This window comes from Vipera berus (assembly GCF_964194415.1).
Source record: "Vipera berus genome assembly, chromosome: Z".
Lineage (NCBI taxonomy): Eukaryota > Metazoa > Chordata > Lepidosauria > Squamata > Viperidae > Vipera > Vipera berus.
Window position 1 is genome coordinate 120,881,125 of NC_138205.1, and position 18,677 is coordinate 120,899,801.

The window sequence follows — 18,677 nt, forward strand, 5'->3', positions numbered from 1 at the left end:
GACTACAATTAAGCTCAAAAATTTATTACCACAGTTGTTAATTGAATCACGGCAATTTTTAAGTTGGTAACATAGTAGTTAAGTGAATCTGGTTTCCAGATTGACTTTGCTTGTCAGGTCATAAATGTGATCACATGACCCCAGGACAATGCAACTATCATAAATATAAAACAATTGCCAAACTTCTGAATTTTGATCATGACAGTGGGCAATGCTCTCCAATTGTCTTAAGTGTGAAAAATGGTCATAAATCACTTTTTTCAGTGCCAATGTAAATTTGAGCGGTCATTAAATGAATGGTAAGCCAACTACCTGTAAGTTTGGCAGTGATGTGAACAGATTACATGCAGACATATCCCATTCATACTTGCTCAGAAATAAATTCTACTACGTCTATCTGGCTTAATTCCAGATATGTCTATGCAGCTTGACAGAGATCTAGTTCATGCATTATGCTAAGCCACGGTATGCTTAACTATATTTTATCAAAGAAACCAAGAGAGGCTGAATTCACCTGCTATAGATTAGGATTCACGGTTCAGCAGAGGTCTTAGGGCAGATTCATACAATACTCCCACCTGGTAACAAGTGAGTCACGGTGGGAACGATGCGTGGACCCAGCTAGTATTACGTGCAAAAGATGCGCCGCGGGGCAGCAATGTTGATTTTGGTTTAGCCTTGCCTAGCCTGCGGACAAAAGCCGGCCAGCTTCCTCTCCCCAGGCCAGACACCGCAAATGGAGCCCTTCCCCAGCAAGCTGCAAAGAACAGGCCTTCCCTCTCCTCCGCCGCCTCCTTTCCCGCCTTTGCATAAGAATTGCAGCTCACCTTATCGCCTTCCATCGCAGCCCTTCACGGTCGCGGATCGCAGCATAGCGCGTGCCTCCGAGGCTTCGGACTCGGAAAACTGCAGGCCGCGGCTGCGTTAGGAAACCTAGGCAACCAACCCTGTTGCAGTTTCGCCTGGCAACATGTAGGTCAAAGCAAGATCATAGCCGATAGGTTGAGTCGATCCCGGGAGCCAATGGAATGAGCAAGAGGGGGGCCACAAACGAGGTCGTCGACCGCAAAGGATTCGGGGAAATGAAGTAGTGACTCTTGGCTTTTCTAGGATGATTTTTGGACCTTGAAGAGAAAAGGTGGAGAAATAAATTGCTAAAAATCCGAAAAGGAATGTTCTGATAGTTATTTGGGGGAAAAATGGATCTTTCTGGTGCTTATAGCAATAAGGCTTTTTTCATATATATTTTTGGACAAAATAACCATATCAAATACACAGTTTGAACGTAGTATTACTCTTAACTGTAGGACTCTTTTATCACTGTTAATGTCTACCAAAAGAGATTCTTTCATAAGTCTCTCAGGTGTAATTTCCCAGCTTCAGAAGTTTGGCTCCAACTCCAAATTTAGTATATTACTGTTATAAACACTGAAATCAATTCAATTGGAACTTACTTAAGTGCTAACCCATTGATTTAATGGATCTTGTATCAATAAAATCTAATCGAGAGATCTTGAAAAGAATCCAAAAAGTCCAAAAATAACAAACCACTTTTTAACCTACTGTATGATACAGAAGCCACCTCATTATCAGTTCATGTTTGAATAATTTTGTGTACAATAATCCCAGAACTTCAACTAGGACAACTAATACAAGTTTTATTTTATTTATTGATGTATCAATAAACGGTGGAAACGGTCCACCTTATTCACAAAGTGACTTCATAAAACAAATCAGTTCAGAATTCTCACTTAAGATGCAAATTATCAGACTGAAATTTTGGACACATTATGTTAAGTCTCAAATCTACATTGATGAGAAAGATGGAAGGAAAAACAATACCAGCAGCAAGGAAGATATTTGGACAGTGGTCATGGGTATGCTAAGAACATTGGAGATGAGAAATATGAGAACACAAAAAGTCAAAAGCAAGGCACATAATCAGTCCATTGTGAGCCCCAGATTTTGTATTTCATAAAACAAGGGGTTGGGGAGGGGCTGCAGTCTGATACATTCCTTGCATCTGATTCCCAGACAGTTTTTTGCTGAAAATATTCTGTTTATATTTTGTGCACAAAAACATTGTTAATCACAATGGCAAGGGTAAAAGATGGAGAGATCCTGTAACAAGTACTTATGAGATAATGGATTCAAATACAGCTGTCTGAACTGATACACGAGGGTTAAAAATGCCATTATAATGGGAATAATTTATTTATTTATTTATTTAGATTTGTATACCGCCCTTCTCCCTAAGGACTCAGGGCGGTGAACAGTGAACATAAATAACAGAATGCACAAATAGTTATCTTAAAACAATAATTAAAACAGAACCCATCAGACCAGACCGGATTGCTTAAACAGATGTGTTTTTAGGTCGCGTCGGAAGGAGCGAAGGTCGGGAGCCATCCGGAGCTCAACCGGTAAACGGTTCCATAGGTCAGGCGCGCTCACAGAGAACACCCTCCCTCTGGGAGCTACCAGACGGCATTCTCAATCTTTCCCAGCATTAGGCTCTTCTCCAGTGAGTCCTTCCTTCTCATTAGATAGCCAAAGTATTTGAGTTTGAGCTTCAGGATCTGGCCTTCTAAGTATTGAAAACAGTGTAACACACTATAAACTTCATACATCCATTATGTGACTTTCTTCCTATATAAATTACAAATTTATTTATTTATTTATTTATTTATTTATTTATTTATTTATTTTATTTAATTTGTATACCGCCCTTCTCCCGAAGGTCTCAGGGCGGTGAACAGGGCCATAAATACCAAAATAACCAAAATACAAAATTAAAAACAAATTAAACCCTAGTGCCCAAATGTAAAAATAAATTATATTAAAACAATAATTAAAACCCAAACCCATCAGACCAGGCCGGCTTGTTCAAACAAATCGGTTTTTAGATCACGTCGGAAGGAGCGAAGGTCGGGAGCCATCTGGAGCTCCACCGGTAAACGGTTCCAAAGGTCAGGCGCACCCACAGAGAACGCCCTCCCCCTGGGAGCCACCAGATGGCATTCTCTGACCGGTGGCACCCTAAGGAGACCCTCTCTGTGGGAGCGCACTGGGCGGAGGGAAGTTGATGCCAGCCACAGGTGCTCCCTAAGGTATTCCGGACCCATGCCATGTAGGGCTTTGTAGGTCATTACCAGTATCTTGAATCTCACCCGGAAGGTAACCGGAAGCCAATGCAGTTCACGGAGCAGAGGTGTAATATGGGAGTATCGGGAGACCCCCAACACAACTCGCGCGGCTGCATTCTGCACCAGTTGGAGCCTCCGAGTGGTCCTCAAGGGCAGCCCCATGTAGAGAGCGTTGCAGTAGTCTAACCGAGAGGTCACGAGCGCATGAGTGACTGTACGCAAGGCATCCCAGTCTAGATAGGGCCGCAACTGGCGCACCAGTTTGTAAATTAGTTTGTAAATTAATTTTCCTGGATCAAAATAATTATTTAGTATTATAAACCTCCAGGGAAGAGAATTGTTCTAAGTAAAACCCAAGGATTTACATGAATAAAAGTTGAAAAATGTAATTTGTATGCAAATCCACAATGGAAAAAAGGATACATTAATTAATTAGATAACCATTTATCTGGGGATTCATCAAGCCTTTCTGAATACTTTGAATCCAATTTACCTCAGCTGGTCCCCTCCAAATACGTGAAAAATATTTGCTTGCTGACAGATGTGGGAATAGTAGTCTTAAGATATCAGGGTGGGTGGGTGTTCAAATAATGTGTGAATTTGCTCTTTCTTTTAAGTCAGTTTATTTATCATAGTTTGTGATATAAATCAGAACAGCTGGAGAAGAACAAATTTAATAGTGTAAACTAAATTGGTTGGCTTTTTACCCCAAACTAATTTTTTTAAAAAACACAGCTTACTACCAACAAAGATTGCCTCATGAAACCCTTCAAGAAGAAAGTATTCCTCAAATTGAATTGACTTTCTTGTAAGCAAGCATTTCTACTAATCATATTTCTTCGAAATAACATTGAACTGATTTGCCCAAGTCTTATCTCCCATTCAACCAGTTATTGCTTACCTGAGATTAGGCAAAAATTGATAATTCTGCCACTTGTTGCAGGTTCACACTGAGTTCTGAAACACATACTAACCAGTTACATTTTAGTCTATCATATTGTGTGGATATGAACAGGAATGGGTGAATTTAATTCAGATGACCATCAGGTATATTACTGCGGGCAAGAATCCCTCAGAAGAAATGGAGTAGCCTTCATAGTCAATAAAAGAGTAGGAAAAGCAATACTGGAATACAATCCTCAAAATGACAGAATGATCTCAGTTCGAATCCAAGGCAAACCATTCAATATCACAGTAGTCCAAGTCTATGCTCCAACCACCAGTGCTGAAGAGGATGAAATTGACTGGCTCTATGAAGCCCTACAGCACCTTATAGAACTAACACCAAAAAATGATGTCCTTATCATCATGGGGGATTCGAATGCTAAAGTAGGAAGCCAAAAGATAACCGGAATAACAGGCAAGTTTGGCCTTGGAGTACAAAATGAAGCAGGGCACAGGTTGATAGAATTTTGTCAAGAGAATACGATGGTCATAGCAAACACTCTTTTCCAACAACCCAAGAGACGGTTCTACACATGGACATCACCAGACAGTCAACACAGAAATCAGATTAACTATATGCTCTGCAGCCAAAGATGGAGAAGCTCTATACAGTCAGTAAAAACAAGACCAGGAGCTGACTGGCTCAGACCATGAGCTTCTGATTGCAAAGTTTAGGCTTAAACAAGAAAGTAGGGAAAAGCGCTAGGCCACTCAGGTATGAATTAAATCATATCCCTGTTGAATATACAGTAGAGATGACAAATAGATTTAAGCAGTGCTTTTTTTGTAAAAGAAAAAGGTGCCGGAACTCACACATGTCATACAACCCGCCTCGCCTATCCTACAAGGTTCCATCCAAAAAAGGTGCTGGAACTCCGTTCTGAGCGTTCTATGAGAAAAAAAGCCCTGGATTTAAGGAATTAGATCTGATAGACACAGTGCCTGAACAACTATGGACAGAGGTTCGCAACATTGTACAACAGGTAGCAACCAAAACCATCCCAAAGAAAAAGAAATGCAAGAAAGCAAAATGGCTGTCTGAGGAAGCTTTGAAAATAGCTGAGGAAAGGAGGGAAGCGAAAGGCAAGGGGAAAAAAGAAAGATACGCCCAATTGAATGAAGAATTCCAGAGAATAGCTAGAAGAGATAAGAATGCCTTCTTAAATGAACAGTGCAAAGAAATAGAAGAAAACAATAGAATAGGGAGGACCAGAGATCTCTTCAAGAAAATTGGAGAGATGAAGGGAACATTTCATGCAAAAATGGGCATGATAAAGGACCAAAATGGCAGGGACATAACAGAGGCAGAAGAGATTAAGAAGAGGTGGCAAAATTACACAGAAGAACTATACAAGAATGAGCTAAACATCCCTGATAATCACAATGAGGTGGTCACTTACCTTGAGCCAGACATCCTAGAATGTGAAGTGAAGTGGGCCTTAGAAAAGCTGAGCAACAGCAAAGCAAGTGGAGGTGACAGTATTCCAGCTGAGCTATGCAAAATCTTAAAAAACGATGCAGTAAAAGTGCTACACTCAATTTGCCAGCAAATTTGGAAAACTCAACAGTGGCCACAGGATTGGAAAAGATCAGTTTAGATTCCAATTCCAAAGAAAGGCAGTGCCAAAGAATGTTCAAACTATCGCACCATTGCACTCATTTCACATGCTAGTAAAGTTATGCTTAAAATCCTACAAGCTAGATTCCAGCAGTATGTGGATTGAGAACTACCAGAAGTACAGGTAGGATTTCGAAGAGGCAGAGGAACTAGAGATCAAATTGCCAACATACGCTGGATCATGGAGAAAGCTAGAGAGTTCCAGAAAAACATCTACTTCTGCTTCATTGACTATGCTAAAGCCTTTGATTGCGTGGATCATAACAAACTGTGGCAAGTTCTTAAAGAGATTTGCGTACCAGACCATCTTATTTGTCTCTTGAGAAACCTATATGTGGGCCAAGAAGCAACAGTGAGAACTGGACACGGAACCACTGATTGGTTCAAAATTGGGAAAGGAGTCCAGCAAGGCTGTATAATGTCGCCTTGCCTATTTAACTTATATGCAGAGCACATCATGAGAAAGGCAGGGCTAGATGAATCAAAAGTTGGAATTAAGATTGCTGGAAGAAATATCAACAACCTAAGATATGCAGATGATGCCACTCTAATGGCATGAAGTGAAGAAGAACTAAAGAGCCTCTTGTTGCCGGTGAAGAAGGAGAGTGCAAAAGTTGGGTTGAAACTTAACAGTAAGAAAACCAAGCTCATGGCATCCGGCCCTCTCAATTCCTGGCAAATAGATGGCGAAGAAATGGAGGTAGTGACAGATTTTATTTTACTGGGCTCCAAGATCACCGCAGACGGGGACTGCAGCCAAGAAATTAAAAGACGCTTGCTCCTGGGGAGGAAAGCCATGGCAAATCTGGACAGCACACTAAAAAGCAGAGACATCACCCTACGAACAAAAGTGCGTGTAGTCAAGGCTATGGTCTTCCCAGTTGCAATGTATGGCTGTGAAAGCTGAACTATAAAAAAGGCTGAGCGCCAAAGAATTGAGGCCTTTGAACTATGGTGCTGGAGAAGACTCCTGCGAGTCCTTTGGACTGCAAGGCGATCAAACCGGTCAGTCCTAGAGGAGATCAACCCTGACTGCTCTTTAGAAGGCCAGATCCTGAAGTTGAAACTCAAATACTTTGGCCGCCTAATGAGAAGGAAGGACTCACTGGAGAAGAGCCTAATGCTGAGAAATATTGAGGGCAAGAGAAGAAAGGGACAACAGAGAATGAGGTGGCTGGATGGAGTCACTGAAGCAGTAGGCGTGAGCTTAAATGGACTCCAGAAGATGGTAGAGGACAGGAAGGCCTGGAGGAATGTTGTCCATAGGGTTGCGATGGGTCGGACACGGCTTCACAGCTAACAACAACAACAACAACATTGTGTGGATTCTTTCACTGCATCGCCTGAAAGATCAGCTTAATCTAATAAATTTATTGTGCAATTATAGCTAGGGAACCCCCATATTGGACAGAAATATTAGCAAGCCAAGACGTTATGACAGGAGACACATTTACTAGTCTTATTCATAAAAGCTTACTCAAGTGATTTTGGGCCAGTTGTTCCTTCACAGCATAATCTTTTAAACATTCATTTTTCACTTTTAATTTGTAAATTTTAACTTTGTTCTGTTTTTAAGTGTGCATTTGTTTTATATTGTTTTATTTTCTTTGTAAACTACCCATAGTCACTTACGTGAGATGGGTGGTGCAAAAATTTGAGAGATAAATAAATATAATGAAGATAGGTATAATAAGGTTAGGGTTATTTATAAGGTGGTTGTTCTGAGAGAAAAATAGATCTTGCATTACTTTTAGACATTCCAATTAAAATGATAATCCACAAACGAATAACATTATAATTTAAACATGTGGTGGATGAGAATCTACTTTTTAAAAAAACTTCACAATGGATGCATATGTCCCCGCAGTGGTGGGTACAGTATAGGCAAGGGCTGGGCCAATGAGTTTCAAACCTGGAAAAATTAAGGTGTGTGGACTTCAACCCCCAGAATTCACCAGTCAAATGTACACATTTAAAAGTTGCCAAGTTTGAAAAACACTGGGCTGACCCAAGAGAATGGCCGTGTTGAGCAACAATCTAATCCCAGTGCAAATAAACTTACATAACGCACAGGCTGTTTAGGGAAAGGCAGGAGAAAACTGTCCCAGGAGGGAATGCCTACTGTCCCCCTCGTTCGAGAAAAATTCTACGTGTCAGTTTCCCCCCCCCCCTCTATCCTTGCTAGCCCCAGCCTCCCCTTTCACTCGTGAATGGTTCGCTCCGAGCCCGTCAGCTCCGCCTCCCTAAGAACCCGGAAGCGCGTACTCGAAGGAGGGGCGGGATTCGGCCGTGGTTGTCCCTCAGCAACTGCGAGGCGGGAGCTGGGAGGGAGATGCGCGGAGACGCCTCTGCCAGTCCCGTCCGCGCCCTCTCTCGCTTCCCGTCCTCCGCCAGCGCCTCAGCGGCAGCCGCTCCACGGGAAGGGGCCGTAACCGCGCGGAGAGTATGAGTGGCGCAGGGGCTCAGCCGCCCCCGGCCCCGGGAACCAGCCCGGGAGAGCTCGGGGGCGATTCGGAGCCGCCTCCGTCGCCACCGTCGATGCTCAGCGTCGATCTGCCGGGGCTGTTGTCGCAGTTCGCGCGGAGTTTCGCGCTGGTCTTTCCCATCTACCTGCTGGGCTATCTGGGGCTGAGCTTCAGCTGGGTGCTGGCCGCCTTGTTATGCCTCTTCTGGGTGCAGCGGCACCGAGGCGGAAAGAGCTCCCGCCTGGGCCGGGCTCTCGCCTTCCTGCAAGACGAGGAGCGGGCGGTGAGACTCACCGTCTCCACGGGAGACCTTCCCGCCTGGGTGAGTGAAGGGTGGGGTCTGCTCCAGCGGCTGGCTTTCTCCGGTTCCCTGCGGCTTGTCTGTAGGGAGTGACCGGCGTCCCCGAGAGAAAGTGGCTCCGGGTTCGAGCGACTCTGGAGGGCTACCTCGGCGTTTGCTCCCCCTAGTCACTTCGGGGATGGTTGGGGTCGGTCTTTCGGCAACGTTTGGGGCGAGCCATAGAAAAGCCAGCCCAGTTTGAGCCTCGCTCGTCACAGAACCTGGAAAGTTGGGTTGATTGGTAAAAACATGGTTCGGCTGACCCAGCAGAACAGCCTCGGTGCAGATACAGCCACGCTTTTCATTCAGCAGGCTGGTGGGGTTGCTGGGTGGTCGTGCAAAAAGGGTGAGAGTTGCGATCTTTCCCCACCTACTGAATTCCTGCATGTGTTGGAACTTATTTCCTGGGGGCTGAAAATTATGGCAGTAGAAGTTCAACGTGTCTGGAGGGTTTGAAATTAGGAAAAGCTGGTTGGGGTTAAGTTGATCCACGCCCTGCTTTTATGGAAATGAATCTGTCTCTCTGAAAAAGTCTTTGCTGTCGCCAACTGTTTGAAACCCCTGTGGATAGAAACCAGGTTGGGTTGGGTGGTTCGGGTTTTCTGGAGAAACAACTAGGTGCTGTCTGGAGTTTCATTATTTTATTTTTCTCTTATGTCTATAAAACAATCATTTAGGTGATTGAAATAGTGCAGGGGGGGGGCCTGACCCATATTTGATTGCATTTAGAAATGAGGGTCATACCATGTGCTGTTACTCATGCTTTTGGCAGTATTTATTTCCTTCCTGATAAATAACATTTCCTCTGGTTATCTTATTGTTTACAGATCAAATACAAAATGTTATTTCTTTTGAGTCCCTTATTAAGAGCACTAAGGCACACTTGAAGTATTGCCTGATATGTGTCATAGGATGTGAAATTTGTCTTGGGGTCTTGAGATTTGTCTACACACTACATAGTATACAGTTGTAAGCCACCCAGAATAATTTGGCTGAAATGGGCTATATAAATTGAATAAATAAATAAATAAATGCATGAATAATGCATGAATAAATAAATAAATGCATGAATAATGTGTAAACTTTGCTCTGTTAGCCAACCATGCCAAAGAGATGTTGACTCTGAAGTTGTGGAAAAAGGAAATGGAAGTTATTTTTAAATGCACCACATTCTTTGGATGGCATCTGTTTGATCTCAGCTACCTGGCTGTTTATCTGCATATTAGCATGAGCTTCATAAGTTTTCTGAATAACTGTTTTTATTCTAGATGAGAGGACTCTTCCTTTCTCCCTTCTTTTAGTATCTGCATGAAATGTGAGTAATTAGTGGGTGTGTCTTCCCTAACAGTCACTAGGAATTTTATTGTGTAAGAAAAAGTTCAAGAACTGCTTTTGCTTTTTTAATATTAAAAGACTATAAAAGATTAATACAACTTCAGTATGACAGATGGGTTTGTTCATGCTATCTCTCATTAAAGGGTTGGGAATTGTTTACCTTTAGGGGCAGCATGCTATTTTTTTAAAAAAAAAATGTTCAGTCATAGTGAACTAATGAAATTCTCTAAGTGAAGCCCAATGAGACAAAATTCTAATGTTAAGAGCAGCTACTTTCTCTGAAAAACATCTTGTAAAAAAAAAGATATGAAGAAGATAGATTCAAAATGTGATAAGCAGCAGCAGCAGATTATCTCTGTAAAGCAGAGGTGTCAAACTCAATTTCATTGAGGGCCGCATCAGCATTGTGGTTGCCCTCAGGGGGCCGGGTGGGCGTGGCTAGAGTGCGTATGGCCTACTGGGTAGGCGTGGCCAGTTCTACATCGTTCTCATCAAGGGTGCCTATGGGGGCCTGGGCAGGAGTGGGACAGATCTGAGGGTCTCTGGGCCAGGGCCAAGGCAGTGGGGGCCGTTCCCTCACTGTTTCCAGGATGGCTTCGCGGGCCGCATGAAACCACTTCGCAGGCCGGATCTGCCCCCCCAGGCCTTGTGTTTGACATGTCTGCTGTAAAGAAATAGTGTCTGGGCTGGCTTTGGATAGATATTCATGTTTTTTTATATTTTACATATGTACAGAGAGAGGGAAATAAAAATATTTGGTTAGCAGTTCTGGTTGAGAACAGTAGTTATCATAGCCCCTCCATAAGAGGTCCTTGTGTCACTTCAAAATTGGTTCCAGAGCTCTGATCAGATTAGGTTGTTTTAAGAGCTGAGTCATTTTTTTTGCTTTCATTGTGTTGATTTATTTGGAAGTAGAACAAAGCTAGTCTTTTTTTCTTTCTCAGTATTAGAATTTTATGAGTGGTTGATCTGAGGTCTGGTCTCTATACCTATACCTCACAAAAAGATTTCTAAGAAAAATCAAATACAAATCATGGATTTTATTTATTATTTATTTATTAGACTTATATATCACCCTTTCTCCAGAGACTACTCTAGACGGCTTACAGTCAATTAGAATTAAAACATTAAACAATAAGGATCATAAGTTTAAAATTCATTTAAAATAAAACTAGACAGGATGGTGAGGGAGGGAGCAAAGGGCAGATAGGAAGGAGGCAGGGTGTTACAGGTAGTCCTCGATTTATGACCACAATGGAGCCCAAAATTTCTTTTGGTAAGTGAGTCATTTGTTAAGTGAATTTAATCCCATTTGACAAACCTTCTTGCCACAGTTAAGTGTATCTGGCTTTCCCGCTGACTTTGCTTGTTAGTAGGTTGCCTAAGGTGATCACATGGCCTGCAACCCATGACCATGAGGATGCTGCAGTGGTTATAAGTGTAGAAAAATGGTCATAAACTGCTTTTTTCAGTGTCTTTGAATGGACACTAAATGAACTTAACGAATAAGTCGAGGACTACCTGTATTTCATTAACCACTTACAAAGTGCCATATCCCCATTGGGGCCCTAGGCTAGTTGGCACAGTTATGTCTATAAGGCCTTTTGGAAGACCAAAAGGGTGGGTGTGGATCTCACCTCTGGGGACATGATATTCCAGAGGGTGGGGCCCACAGAAGATAAGGCTCTTCTTCTGGACCCCACCAGCTGAAATGCCTTGGCTGACGGGGTCCATAGCATGCCCCTTCTGCGGGTGAAGGTGGAGGAGTCTAATCCCATTGGGATGAGCTGGCTTCTCAGATACCCTGGATCCATGCCAAGCAGGGCTTTAAAGGTGATAACCAACCCCTTGAACTGGGCCCAAAAGCAAACTAGCAGCTAGGGCAGCTTGTGGAACAGTGGTATAATATGGCCCACCCTAGGGCCTAAAGAATTTTCTGTGCAGCTGCGTTCTGCACCAGCTGAAGCTTCTGGATACTCTTCAAGATTAACCACATGTAGAGCACATTGCAGTAGTCCCAGCCTGAAATGATCAGAGTTTAAATGACTGAGCACAGGGACTCCCAATCCAGAAAAGAGCACAACAAGTTGTGCAAAGGTTCTCCTAGGCACGGCTGCCACCTGCTCATTGAGCAGGAGTTGCAAGTGCATGAGATCCCCCAGATTCCTCATGGGTGTGTCTGGGGGGTAATTAACCCAGGATGGAAATGTAAACTTGAGTATCACCAGCATACTGACAGCACTTCATCCCATGGGGCTTCATGTAGGTGTTCAGAAGGAGTAGGAGAGTGTTGTGCTCTGCTGCACACAACAAAGGAGCATCTGTGCACTGGACCTCTCACTCTATTAGTACTGATTGGTACTGGTCTTGTAGAAAAGATCCAAAACAGTGCAAGACGGTTGCCCAACCCCAAACCTTGCAGTTAATTCAAAAGAAAAAAATATATGAAAGTCCAGTTGCCTTTTGAAAAGCACCTTCAGGAGAACCATGAGCTAGAATGCTAGATGAATGTCTATAGACATTCAGATCCATCACTCTCGCCAGGAGCAGACTGCTCAAATGGGCCTTTAGAAAGTGTGTTTTTAATGACCTAAGAGAAACAGTAAGGAAGCTGTTACAGCTTCAGAACATTAAAGTGTTGTACCTGGCTGGGCTTTAATAATAATAATAATAATAAATAAATAAATAAATAATAATAATAATAATAATAATAATAATAATAATAATAATAATAATATGATGATGATGATGATGATGATGATGATGATGATGGAAGGGACCTTGGAGGTCATCTAGTCCAACCCCCTGCTCAGGCAGGAAACTTTATACCATTTCAGGCAAATGGCTGTCCAGTCTCTTCTTAAAAACCTCCAGTGTTGGAGCATTCACCACCTCTGGAGGCAGGTTGTTCCACTGGTTAATTGTTCTAACTGTCAGGAAGTTTCTCCTTAGTTCTAGGTTGCTTCTCTCCTTGACTAGTTTCCATCCGTTGCTTCTTGTCCTGCTTTCAGGTGCTTTGGAGAATAGCTTGGCTCCCTCTTCTTTGTGGTAGCCCCTGAGATATTGGAACACTGCTATCATGTCACCCCTCACCCTTCTCTTCATTAAACTACACATACCCAATTCCAGCAAAAGGAAATTAAGGATAGTGAATCTCAAAACTATCAGTGAGGAAGAGACATTAAAAACATCAGTGTAGTTAAATAGGCAGCTTATGAAGGAGCTGAGGTTGAAGAAGATGCTTATATGAAATGGAAGGTAAGGCAAACATCCAAGAAAGCTCAGAAATGAGGTTAGGAAGGCAAAGGCAAAAAATAGCCTGAGGCGCACAAGGGAGGTTTCTTCAAATAAGTCAATAGTAAGAGGAAGGCAGAAGAAAGTTCAAATGAGAGGAGAAATCTACAGTCCAAGGATGACCAAGCCAAAAAGGCAAAGGAAGTCAGCAGCTATTTTGCTTCTGCATCCAAAGGATATTTATTTATTTATTCACTTAATTAAGTGAATTATTAATTAATTAACAAATACCATTAAAGGAATGAGAGGAGAGGAACATTAAGTACATGGGGAGAGTACATGGGTCTTTCCTAATCCATGGTGATTTGAGTAGCATAATTTTAAATCAATATTCAGAGGGAGGGTTCACGTCAGTAAAGATGGGATAAAGAAGCCATTTTGAATGTCTTCAAGTTCCCAGGTCTTGAGAGGTGCCTCTTAAAACAGTGAAGTTTCTGGTGGAAGAACTCAATGTTTGCAAGTCAGAGGACTCGTGAAGAGCAAATGTATGGTCCCCTTCTTCAAAAAAAGGATTCAGTAATTATTAACCAATCAACCACAAAGATCCTGCAGGAGAAGGGCAGTGTGGACAACCGTGGGATCTGGCAGGGTGAGATCTGTGAAACATAAACACAAAGCTTTTGCTGTGTCCCTGCACAACAGATACAGTGCCCTTTCTGACCTTAATAGGGACATTAAGGAGACAGGTAAAGGTATCTGTGATAACAACTCAAATAAGCAGGGGATCATGGTCCAAGATGAAAAACTTGTTTTCGACAGGGAGAAGTGTGAATCTGGTATTACACACCAGTCATGCAAGAACAGAAAGGCATCCAAAAAGAGAAGCCACCTTCTGGTTGGTGATTCAGTTATAAGGGATGTAAATTTAGGAAAGGACACAGAGGTTTTGAAAGAGGTCAGGTGTCTTCCAGGTGCTACTACCAGTAGGGACAAGAAGCGTATTTCTAAAATAATCAAGAATGCCAGCAAAGACTGTGATGTGGAGGCTATTGTACATCTTGGCACTAACGATCTGTCCCAAAAAGATGTACTCTCTCTGCAGAATGATTTCCAGAGCTTGGGGCAGGAACTTAGCAGAATAGGCTGTAGGCTTACTTTTTCAGAGGTTTTACCAGTGTATAAGGAGCAAAATGGAAAAGGCCAGTGTATAGCAGAATTTAATATGTGGCTAAAGGAGTGGTGTAAAGGAGAAGGCTTTGGTTATATTAGTCACGATGTCTGTAGCTGGTCCAATGAAAAAATGTATAAAAGAGATGGTCTGCATCCATCCAAGAAAGGGACTGAGTTACTTGGCAATAAAATCACAGCTTTTTTGGAGGAACATTTAAACTAAATAATGGGGATAGTGAGTTAATTGATACAGAACATCACTGTCCCCGGCAATCTAAGAAAATAGGGGAAGCCAGGCACCACACGTTATGCAGCAAGTAAACACAGGGTCAGTCACAAAGGACTCAAATGTCTATACACTAATGCACAGAGTATGAACAGTAAGCAGGGTGAACTAGAAATTCAGGTACATGAGGGCAGATATGATATTGTTACCATTACAGAAACATGGTGGGACGAAACCTACCAATGGAACACACAGCTAGAGGGATTTAAACTATTTAAAAGAAACAGACTAAAAAGAGGAGGTGGAGTTGCTCTCTCTATAAGAAATAACTTTATCTCTACAGAAATAGAGCACAACAATGACGAAAACTGTAAACTTGAATGCATTTGGGTCAATATAAAAGGGGGAAAAATGACATTGCCATAGGTGTATACTATAGGCCGCCCAACCAAGCAGAGGAAATAGATGAACTTTTTGCTAGTCAGCTAACTAAGGTATGTAAGAAGCACATCACAGTAGTAATGGGGGACTTTACCCTGATATCAACTGGGAGACAAACTCTGCACCAAGTGGAAGATCAAACAGATTCCTGTCAAACCTAGCAGACAACTTTCTCTCCCAAAAAGTAGAGAAGGGAACTAGGGGATTAGCCATATTGGATTTAATTCTCACAAACAGAGATGAAATGATAGAAAGTGTCGAAGCCACAGGAACCTTGGGGGGAAGTGATCATGCAATATTGGAATTCAACATTCTGGAGGCACAAGCAATAGAACACAGCCAAACTAGAGTCTTGGATTTTAAAAGAGCTAATTTCAATAAACTTAGAGAGACCATGGGAAGAATTCCATGGATGAGAATCCTAAAGGGGAAAACAACTCAAGAAGCTTGGGAAATTTTGAAAAGTGAGATAATAAAGGCCCAGTCTAGCACAATACCAACAAAGAAGAAAAATAACAGCTCTCAAAAGAAACCAGCATGGCTGCATAAAAAACTCTCTGATAAATTGAAAGATAAAAAGGACAAGTATAAGAATTGGAAAGAGGGGCACATAACTAAGTCCGAATATCAGCAAATAGCCCGTGCCTGCAAAGATGAAGTGAGGAAAGCTAAGGCTCAAAATGAACTAAGGCTTGCGACCAAAGTCAAAAATAACAAAAAATGCTTCTTTCAACATATAAAAAACAAGAAAAAAGTTAAGGAAATGATTGGTCCATTAGTGGGTGAAAGTGGCAAGAAGGTGACAAGCAATAGGGAGAAAGCAGAACTATTTAATTCGTTTTTTGCATCTATCTTTACACAAAGAGAAAAAACAGTCCAACCTACCAAAACCAGTGCCATAAAAAACAGAATAGAAACGCAAGTTAAGATAGGCAAAAAAAAAAATGGTAAGTGAAGACCTGTCCAGCCTAGACGAGTTCAAATCACCAGGGCCAGATGGATTACATCCCAAAGTTCTCAAGGAACTGGCAGACGTGATCTCAGAACCACTGAACTATATTTTTCATAGATCCTGGAGCACTGGGGAACTACCAGAGGACTGGAAGAGAGCTGATGTAGTTCCCATCTTCAAAAAAGGGAAAAAAAATAGATCCAAGAAACTACAGACCTATCAGCCTGACCTCAATACCTGGGAAGATTCTGGAAAAGATAATCAAACAACAAATCAGTGAACACCTTGATGCAAACAAAGTCATCACTAAAAGTCAACATGGGTTTGTCAAAAACAGATCATGCCAGACAAATCTTATTACATTCTTTGACCAAGTGACAAAATTAGTGGACCAGATAAATGCTGTAGATATAATTTACTTGGATTTCAGTAAGGCATTTGATAAAGTGGATCACAACCTACTACTTGATAAGATAGAAAAATGTGGGTTAGACAGCATCACCACCAGATGGATTCGTAGCTGGCTGACCAGCCGTACTCAGTGTGTGGTCCTCAATGGAACTGCATCTACATGGAAGGAAGTGTGTAGTGGGGTGCCCCAGGGCTCTGTTCTGGGCCCAGTGCTCTTCAATATCTTCATCAACGACTTGGACGAGGGGATAGATGGGGAAATCATCAAATCACCAAGCTGACAGGAATAGCCAATACTCCAGAAGATAGGCTTAAGATACAGAAGGATCTGGACATACTCGAACACTGGGCACTATCTAACAAAATGAAATTCAATGGTGAAAAAAGTAAGGTTCTACATTTAGGCAGGAAAAATCAAATGCACAGGTATAGTATAGGTGGTACCTTGCTCAATAGTAGTAACTGTGAGAGGGATCTCGGAGTCCTAGTAGACAATCACTTCAATATGAGCCAGCAGTGTGCTGCAGCTGCCAAAAAAGCCAACACAGTGCTAGGCTGCATTAACAGGGATAGAATCAAGATCAAGTGAAGTACTAATACCACTTTACAATGCTTTGGTAAGGCCACACCTGGGATACTGCATCCAGTTTTGGTCACCACGATGTAAAAAAGATGTCGAGACTCTAGAAAGGGTATAGAGAAGAGCAACAAAGATGATTAGGGGGCTGGAGGCCAAAACATATAGGGAACGGTTGCTGAAATTGGGTATGTGTAGTTTAACGAAGAGAAGAGTGAGGGGTGACATGATAGCAGTGTTCCAATATCTCAGGGGCTACCACAAAGAAGAGGGAGTCAAGCTATTCTCCAAAGCACCTGAAAGCAGGACAAGAAGCAACGGATGGAAACTAGTCAAGGAGAGAAGCAACCTAGAACTAAGGAGAAACTTCCTGACAGTTAGAACAATCAACCAGTGGAACAACCTGCCTCCAGAGGTGGTGAATGCTCCAACACTGGAGGTTTTTAAGAAGAGACTGGAGAGCCATTTGCTTGAAATGGTATAAGGTTTCCTGCCTGAGCAGGGGGTTGGACTAGATGACCTCCAAGGTCCCTTCCAACTTCTTATTATTTATTTTATTTATTTATTTAATCCCATTTATATCCCGCCCTTCTCCAAAGACTCAGGGCGGCTTACAATTTAAACACAAACCAATGTGCTTAGCAATAGCCTTCATTCTATGTATATGCCTGCTTATTAGGGCTTTCGCCCCCCCCCACAAGCGGCATTATTACAAAGTCAGCTTATTGCCCCCAACAATCTGGGTCCTCATTTTACCTACCTCAGAAGGATGGAAGGCTGAGTCAACCACCACCTCCTCCTCCTCCTCCTCCTCCTCCTCCTCCTCCTCCTCCTCCTCCTCCTCCTCCTCCTCCTCCTCCTCCTTCTTCTTCTTCTCCTTCTCCTTCTCCTTCTCATTATTATTATTATTATTATTATTATTATTATTATTATTATTATTATTATTATTAACCTAGCCTAACATTAATATCTAGCAAGATGTTAACAGTTGAGCAGATAATAAGCATATCATTTGTAAACTTGTAAAAATAGTGCTTTGACTGCTAAGTCATCATGGTTTTGTCAAAAACAGGTCATATAAGAAGAAAAATCATCTCCTTTGGTAGGATCATTATAGTAGTGGAGTAGGACAATGCCATATACAGTCATGGCCGAAATAGTTGGCACCCCAGAAAATTTTCCAGAAAATCAAGTATTTCTCACAGAAAAGTATTGCAGGAACACATGTTTTGCTATACACAGGTTTATTCCTTTTGTGTGTATTGGAACACAACAAAAAAGGGAGGGAAAAAAGCAAATTGGACATAATGTCAAACAAAACTCCAAAAATGAGCTGGACAAAAGTATTGGCAACCTTTCAAAATTGTGGATAAACAAGATTGTTTCAAGCATGTGATGCTCCTTTAAACTCACCTGGGGCAAGTAACAGGTGTGGGCAATATAAAAATCACACCTGAAAGCAGATAAAAAGGAGAGAAGTTCACTTAGTCTTTGCATTGTGTCTCTGTGTGTGCCACACTAAGCATGGACAACAGAAAGAGGAGAAGAGAACTGTCTGAGGACTTGAGAACCAAAATTGTGGACAAATATCAACAATCTCAAGGTTACAAGTCCATCTCCAGAGATCTAGATTTGCCTTTGTCCACAGTGCACAACATTGTCAAGAAGTTTGCAACCCATGGCACTGTAGCTAATCTCCCTGGTTGTGGACAGAAGAGAAAAATTGATGAAAGGTTGCAACGCAGGATAGTCCGGATGGTGGATAAGCAGCCCCAAACAAGTTCCAAAGGAATGCAATCTGTCCTGCAGGCTCAGGG

At 42.1% G+C, this 18,677-nt stretch overlaps 2 protein-coding genes across 3 annotated transcripts in view; one reads left to right on the forward strand and one right to left on the reverse strand.

The window, feature by feature from the left end:
- The window catches only part of DYNC2I1 (dynein 2 intermediate chain 1), a 37,373-nt gene extending 36,357 nt beyond the window's left edge, over positions 1-1,016 (reverse strand). Inside the window, exon 1 of the mRNA XM_081343009.1 lies at positions 828-1,016. Coding sequence (XP_081199135.1) covers positions 828-842 — 15 coding nt within the window. The 5' untranslated portion in view covers positions 843-1,016. The remainder of the gene's footprint in view (positions 1-827) is intronic.
- A 7,000-nt stretch (positions 1,017-8,016) lies between these two features.
- The window catches only part of ESYT2 (extended synaptotagmin 2), a 79,181-nt gene continuing 68,520 nt past the window's right edge, over positions 8,017-18,677 (forward strand). For both annotated transcript variants that reach the window (XM_081344458.1, XM_081344459.1), the window contains exon 1: positions 8,017-8,496. In XM_081344458.1, coding sequence (XP_081200584.1) covers positions 8,155-8,496 — 342 coding nt within the window. In that variant the 5' untranslated portion in view covers positions 8,017-8,154. The remainder of the gene's footprint in view (positions 8,497-18,677) is intronic.